Source organism: Lycium ferocissimum, unplaced genomic scaffold (genome assembly GCF_029784015.1).
Source record: "Lycium ferocissimum isolate CSIRO_LF1 unplaced genomic scaffold, AGI_CSIRO_Lferr_CH_V1 ctg7419, whole genome shotgun sequence".
NCBI lineage: Eukaryota > Viridiplantae > Streptophyta > Magnoliopsida > Solanales > Solanaceae > Lycium > Lycium ferocissimum.
The window spans coordinates 42897-51242 of NW_026726777.1; the positions used below are offsets into that span (position 1 = coordinate 42897).

Genomic DNA, 8346 nt, shown 5'->3' on the forward strand with positions numbered 1-8346 from the left:
TTTTTTATTTTTCTCAAGTAAAATTTAGAAGAAATGAATTACAAATTCTTAAAATTTGAACGTGGAAAAGTCTTGATCTGGCAAATTTTTGTTACTAATTTAAAATAGAATGTATAGATGTATACCATTAATTATTTTATTTCTAAATTTAAAACAATAACTAATAACTAATTATTAACTAATTAACTATTTGTTGTCCTAAAACTACCACATGTCATGATCCTACGCCGACACTTGTCAAAATCCTATGGCAAACTATCCTCTTTTTAATAATACTATTATAGGTACCCGCGCGATGCGCGGACTGTTTCAAAGTAATAAGAGAAATAATACAAACACATGTATATGAATCATGTGTGATATTGCAAATTTTATGTCACTTTTTTGTATCAGTATTATTACAGACTAATATTTTCTATGTATATGTAGTTGTTATTGCTTCATTACTGACCATTTCTTCAAATAATATAAAGTCTTTTATATCAATTGACTAAAATTTGACTAAAATATATAGCTTCTATTGCTTCATTACTAACCATTTCTTCAAACAGTATAAAGTCTTTTATATCAATTGACTACAATAAATAAATAATTACAAAGCAAATTGAATTAGAGATAATATCAATGATTATGAGTGTTCTTTTATTACGTTGAATTAGAGATAATATCAATGATTATGAGTGTTCTTTTATTACGTCCCCGTAATTTCATTCAACACAAATATAAGCTCCAATATTTCTTTTAAAAAAAAAACTTGATAATCATAAATAGAACTAATAATCATCATCAATAAAATAGGGAGAAGAAACAACATTGGAATAAAGTAAAAATAGTAAAGACATAAGACTCTTATTTTAATTAGTTTTGTCTTACCATTCAAAAAACTAATTTACATATAGCACTTATTCTAGAAGATGGAACTCGTTTATGCCAAAAATTTATATGCAATTCAAATATATATATATATATATATATATATATATATATATATATATATATATATATATATATATATATATATATATATATATATATATATATATATAACATAACATGATGGTCGCATCTAAGAGTGATATACATACATAATATATTCACAGTCATTCTTTACACAAATGATTCAAAGAAACTCCTTTATATATTTCTGTTCTCCATTGTGCTTGTTGATTTTTCAAATATTCCTTTTGAGCTATTTGTATACATCAGATCTACGGAAACTTCAAATTCCTTAATTTTATACGTGACAAAAGATAATGTAGTATTAATTGTAAACAATAAAAAGATAATTTAAAAAAAAAAAAGTTAAATTAAGGATGAACAATATTCCTTGACAATTGTTTAGTGATATTTGATATATATGACCTATATAATCTTTTTATCCATTGTAAAGATCATGTATGACAAAAACAAAATTATTATATTAAGATATAAGGATATGAAAACTATAATAATCAATTTATTTACTTGAACTATAATTAATCTTTTCCTTATATTACTAAAGTCATAAGACTTTTGTTGGATGATTATTTGACAACTTTATTTCAACATATAAATTCTCGTAAGTGGTAATTGGAAACTCAATGATTTTGATTAATTATTCAACTACAGAATTCAAACAATTTGAATTTATATTAGCTCCTATTTCTTCAAGACTAATCTTAAACAGCTAATATAAAAAATCTGATACTCCCTCCATTCCATATTAAGTGACCTTTTAGGCCTTTTATTTTGTTTCAAAATAAGTGACGCTTTAGGATTTCAAGAAGAAATTAATCCTATTCATCTAAACTTACCCTTATTTATAATCAAGAATCATTCAATAACTTTTCTTTTTCTAAGCATTAATTAGGAGTAATACTCATAATTTTCTAGGAGTAAGCAATTTCTTAAAGGGTGTGCATGGGCTAAAAGAGTCACTTATTATGAAATGGAGGGAGTATTTTTTTTCTTTTTTTAAAAAAAGAGTCCTAAACGTGTTTTTGATTGTGGGTGCACGATTTTAGGACTCAATATTTATCTTTTAACTTATATTAAACAACGATTAGTTTAATTAAAATTTATTTTTTAGTTTAAATAGTTAATATAAAAATATGATAACTTCCAACAACGAAAATAAAATAAAATAAAAGATAGAGAATCCTCAACGTGCCTTGAATAAATGGCTGCAACTTTTTAGGATTTCATTGTGCATACATGGAGTAGTTGTTTCAACCGCATATATGTTCTCCTTAAAAAAATATAAATATTCAATATATGCAAGGATTAAGAGTAAAATACATTTCACTCAAGATTTTCACTATGTTCAAGCCTGCTATAATCCTCCAAATAATTCTTCCTCTTGTGTGCCATTGAAAGTAATTTGAGACACATTAGATCAATCCATCCGTCAAAACGAAACAAAATATATAAACATACTCCATTAAAGATGATGATAAAAATATATACAAAAATTAAGAGTAAATATTAAGTAATATACTTTCAAGAAGTAGTGATAAATTATCGATTCAATACGATATATTCAGATAAAGAAAGTGTCAAGAACCTCAACAAACATGGGCAATAGAAAGGGAATGCGGGTTGGATTACTGTGAAGAAGAAGAAGAGTAGTGGCGACGATGTTATTTGTTAAATGAAATTGTGGAGAAGAAGAAACATCTGCGTCATTTTAAATTGGTGAAACTTGAACGCTAACAGAGGAAGATGAAGATGAAAATGCTCACAAAATCTTTTCTGATGTTATGTGCATGCCTGTTTGCCGAGAACGTGGGATGGAAATGGGATACGTGTATTATGTAGTTAGTAAGTTTTCATTCTCTTCTTTTGTTTTTTCTTTTTAAATGTAAAAATTAAAAACTTTATCTTTTATTAGTTTAAATTCAATCTCATTCTCAAAAGAAGTTATATAATCGTCATCGTTTTATTCATCTTCACCCTATGAGATATCCAAAAGACTTTTTTCAAAGTAATGAACTATCTTTTAATTTAATTTCAAATTCAAAACTTTTTTATCTTACACCTCAATTCAATGTTATGACATAACTTTTCTTAAAATTGTTAAGTGGTTTGTTATTACCTTGCCACTTGGCTAGAGATAAAAGTTTTTGTTAGTCGGTTTGTAATATATCGTACCCAAAAAGCTATTTCTATTCAATTCATGGAATCAAACAAAGTTGTAGATTGTTGGGATCGTACGTTGGAGACGAAGAATTTGAGGAATTTAGTGAAGAAAGGTTAGAGAGAAACTGACTTCTCTTTTACTTTTTTTTCGTCCTTTTGTTTTTTGTTCTATGTTTAATGTTATTGTATCATTCATTGTGAGCATTGTTATATTAATCGAGACTTTTTTAATCGATTCACTTGACATAATATCCGAACTCCCATTTAACAAAATTTTGATAAAATATATATAATTTTTCTTATAGCGGATATCTTTAAAATATTATCGTATTACTCAAAGTTCTTTGATTATTTGAATTTATCAATAATATTTGTGAGTATTATTTATTTAAATTATTTTATTTCGGAATTAACTTAAAATTATAATCTAAAATATTATTTCGTTGTTCTTTGTATATCATTATCGTTATTAAATTATCTATTACATAACATTTTTAGTATTATTTGATTACTTTATCTTATTGTTTAATTAATTTAATGGAAAAAGTAGCCTCACATTATATGTATTTTCATCTTTATACTTCTTTTCCCTGTTATAATATCTTAATTAAAAAAAATTCATTTAGTGCTATAATCCATATAAGGTCATAGTTTAAATTAAATTTTTGACTAAGTATAAATTGGAATAGAAAAGTCCTTTCGACTAAAATCTTCTGTTTTATATGTTAACCTATGCTTTCTTTTCTTCCCTTCAATCCAATTCTGTACCTAAACATGTAAACATAAAAGTAGGCAAACGTAATAAGTACAATTCATATCACAAACCCACGCATATACAAAACTGAAGCTACTGTACTACTATTTTTTATTTTGCAAAGTAAAGAATTTATGACCAAATTAAATCTACACATATATACAAACATAAAGATAAAGAAGCACAATAAGTACGATTTATACCATAATTTATCTATATATTAAATTGAAGTTATATAACTTCTCATTGTACTTCAAACATCAAACACCCTTATAAGCTACAAGTGATCTTTTATTTTTCACAAGACAAACAAAATGTGACAGAGAAAAAAATCAAGAAACTATCGACATTTCAATTAAAACCTATAAAGAAATAATCAAGCATCTAGGATAAGATTTTCGTACCTCTGGTATACATTGAAAATTAATGTTTTTCCAGTTTGCAATATAAATTATTATATTGATTTTGTCAATTTGACGTCACCTTTTTGTTCTATTTCTTGTCAATTACTCCCTTTCTTTCTTCTTACTGTTTCTTTCTCACAGAAAATCTCATATCTAAGTTTCTCTTAGACCCAGATACTGAAGATACTCAAAAAGAGTGAAGTGAATAGCTTCACAAACTCATAGCAAGCACTTGATTTTCTCATATACATAGATTTATCGTTAAACATTAAAAAAAAAAAAAAAAAAAAGAGGAAGAATTAGAAGAAAAGTTGCAGTTATATATAGTACGCGGATGATTTCTCTGAACCCAAAAGAATTTAAAATATTAAATCGAACACATAACCTTTCCTCTCGTCCCAAAACATACACTAAGAGTAAGTATGTTCTTTGTGATGACATTTATGAAGAGAAAAACGAAGTGAAAGAATATGATTTGTAATTGTTGATACTGCATGTAACCGTCATAGCTAGGTTTCAGGAAGTTGTTCATTTCCCACTTTAAAATTAATTAAAATGAGTAAAACTGTAAAAGTAGCTTAAATTTAGGACACGATTGAGTTAGTGGGGAATGGGGTATGCGTTGATCATAGAATGAATCAACGCTTTAATTATTTTTTTTATTTTGTGTTTTAAATCGAAATTAAAATGAGTAAAACTTTTTTTTTTTTTTTAAGTAGATCCCGTTTTAATATTAAAATTTTGATCGAAGTGTAAACTTGCTCTTTGCATTTTTTTTTAATGTTACATTTTTTTATTTTCTTATTTTGTATTTTTAAAATTGTGATTTTTATGGTGATGACACTTGTCATCCTACTATTCTTTTGCTTCTCCTATTCTATATAGATAGATTTCCTTACTAAACCACCTTTCCTTTTTTCTTTTCTTTTTCCACTGCATTTTTTCCTTCCTAAATGCAATTTAAAAGAAAATGAATTACAAATTCTTAAAAGTTGAACGTGGAAAAGTTGTAACCACATCTGGCAGTTTTTTATTTATTTTAAATTTAAATTGGTAACTTCCCAATTTAAAATAGAATATATAGATATATAATTAATTATTTTAAAATTCATTTTAAAATTAATAACTAATTATTAACTAATTAACTATTTTTTGTCCTAAAACTACCATGTGGCTTTATCCTACGCTGCCACTTGTCAAAATCCTAGGACAAACTATCCTCTTTTTTTAATATATATATAGATATAGATATAGCTAATTATTTTAAAATTCATTTTAAAATTAATAATTAATTATTAACTAATTAACTATTTTTTGTCCTAAAACTACCATGTGGCTTTATTCTACGCCTGCCACTTGTCAAAATCCTAGGACAAACTATCCTCTTTTTAATAATATATAGATATATATAGATATAGATATAGATAATTATTTTAAAATTCATTTTAAAATTAATAACTAATTATTACCTAATTAACTATTTTTTGTCCTAAAACTACCATGTGGCTTTATTCTACGCTGCCACTTGTCAAAATCCTAGGACAAACTATCCTCTTTTTAATAATATATAGAATATAGATATATAGATTACTGTTACGGTTATTAGTCAATTTACCTTGTTCTCATTACTTTTACCATCTCATAAACAAAGAACGTGGTCATGAGGAATAGAAATATATGGGCCCGTTACGATTGATAAAAAAGTTTAACTTATCAACCTTAACCTTAAACTTTCAATTTTCATGCAATAGTGCCAAATTGCATCCAAGCAACTTTGACTCCTAATCTGAACATATATATCAGTCCAAAATCGTCATACGCACATATTGGAACCTTCAAATCATGAATCCAAGCTCGTTTGTACTCAAAATGTTGACTTTGGGAACTCTAAGCACTTTAGGCTAGCGCTTCTAGTTAACAAATAGCCATACCCAAAAGATCCCAGATCCATCACCTGTACCCCCAAGTCAAAAATCAGCAAATGAACTTGCGAAAAGTCTCAAATAAAGAAACGTCCGTGGCCCTAGAACTCAAAACCACTAGTCGAGTCGGTACATCATTAATCATGTTCAACTTTGTGATGACATAAACATGTGGTACAGTATCACTTTTAGCAAATGTTTGAAAGTCTCCTTGTATGAACTTCGTCTGCTTACTATAGTAAGATAACATAATATAGATTATGTGATTGCACCATGAAAAATATAATCAATATTTTGGGGATTTAAGTTGTATAACAGGCAGTGTAAGTTAAGATCTTTCACACGATATGTGTAATCTAACCTATTATAAGAGGTTATTTAGTCACCATTTTTATCAGATTACTAAATAAGTAATGTTTATCCTAGAGATTATCTGCAATTAACTTATTAGTGATCTGATTATGTAAATATTTTTTACGCGCATTGTATAAATTTAACGTATAGAGTTAACCTAAATAGTTGTACATCCAACCACTTAAATAACTAGCAGTTGTATATATATACACAATATGTGTATATTTATGTGTAAAATCAGTGTATTGTGTATGTATACAGTCTAGAAAGAGTAAATAGTAAATCGGGCCGGCTATTTGGATAAAGATCCCAAATTTAAACTCTCTTATAGGCCTTACGTCAAGCGGTAGTTCAGTTGTGAAAACTAGCTACTTTTAATCCTCCGACCATCTAAATTGGTGTCCATGGTTTTGCCCCTCTAACAGATAATATTATATTAATAATACGTGGTATATAATAAGCTGGTTTCCTATTGTTTAAAAATGCATGTGGTTAAGATTTTGATCATGGCATCGCAGGTAGTTAGACCATCAACACATGATTTCTTAAGAGTATTAATTCATAATAATGAGAGCATACATCAAGCCGAAGCAGCTTCACACTTGTTACAACTTGTACTTGGTCTCTTAAAACCACTTATCTTACTATATAGAACGTCCACTCCATATAGGAATACAAACATACTTAATGACTTGGTTGTTTTTTAGTGCTATTATTTAATTTCTTGATACAAGCTGAAGTCCGTACGTATAATGTGAAATGGACATCTTTTTAGTATGGACTTTGACCTCTATAATTACCTGGAGGATCATAGTTGCAAGAGACAACGTATCCTCCATTGTTGCATTGAACCCTAGCACATCCCAAACGAACCGAGTTACGCCAAACCACTTGAGTATAATGTCCGCACACTTTTCCCTCATCACATGAATTCGAGTCATGGTGATAGTATTGTTTCTCGTTGACCCACAGCTCCACCGCCTGCGTGGCCGTCAAGTCACCGCTACCGCCAGCTAGGTTTTCACCGTATTGGCCTTGAGAATGGACGAGGTTGCAATCAGCAGCCAATTGGGAAGCATACTGTTGGGCGTAGGCTGCCACCTTGTCGTCCCATGTTAATGGCCCGACTCCCACATTGGTACGAGCTGTGTTGTGGGCATCCAAATAGTCTTGTTGAGAGTTTTGGGCATGACAAGAGTGGGATATTAGGAAGAAGAGAAGTGTAGAGGCAAGAAGAAAAAATGAAGTCATTTGGGAAAAGAGATAAAATCCCATGATTATAGGTCTTTCCTTTTCTCAAAATGGTTTTTGAATGAAAACTAGACTTGCTACCTATATATAGGAGAAATCTTGAAGATTTCACGGCAAACATTGCGGTACAGGTGTATGTAGCATTATGGTTATGGGTTTAATTGAACTCCTAATTTTCAACGCAAAATATAAATTTATGTGTAAAAATTTACTAAAATTGCAATAGATTGTAGATATGAACCCATAAGTATAAAAGATATAATGAGTTCAATGCTAATAATAATCTTAAAATTGAATTATAGAGTTTAAATCCTGGATCCACATCTCCCTGTACTAACTAAAATTTTCTTTCAGGTGTACATGTGTTCCACATTAGCATGTGTGTCGCGACTTCTTTTTCCAATCACGACTTGACCTTCTATTTTCTTTTTCCAACCGCGACATGACTTTAATTCAGATGCTATGATTCATTTATCATAAATTATTACTGATGCGGTTATTAGACAACTTACCTTGTAACTTTTACCATCTCATAAACAAAGAA

At 28.5% G+C, this 8346-nt stretch overlaps 1 protein-coding gene across 1 annotated transcript; it reads right to left on the reverse strand.

The window, feature by feature from the left end:
- Positions 1-7092: 7092 nt before the first annotated feature.
- Positions 7093-7831, reverse strand: LOC132045638 (pathogenesis-related protein 1A-like). The gene has a single exon (XM_059436219.1). It carries the CDS (start codon positions 7824-7826, stop codon positions 7323-7325), a length of 504 nt encoding a protein of 167 aa, XP_059292202.1. The 5' UTR covers positions 7827-7831; the 3' UTR covers positions 7093-7322.
- Positions 7832-8346: the final 515 nt, after the last annotated feature.

Excerpts from the sequence above, each read along its gene's own strand:
- LOC132045638 (XM_059436219.1), bottom strand. The coding sequence starts at position 7,826 with ATGGGATTTTATCTCTTTTCCCAAATGACTTCATTTTTTCTTCTTGCC.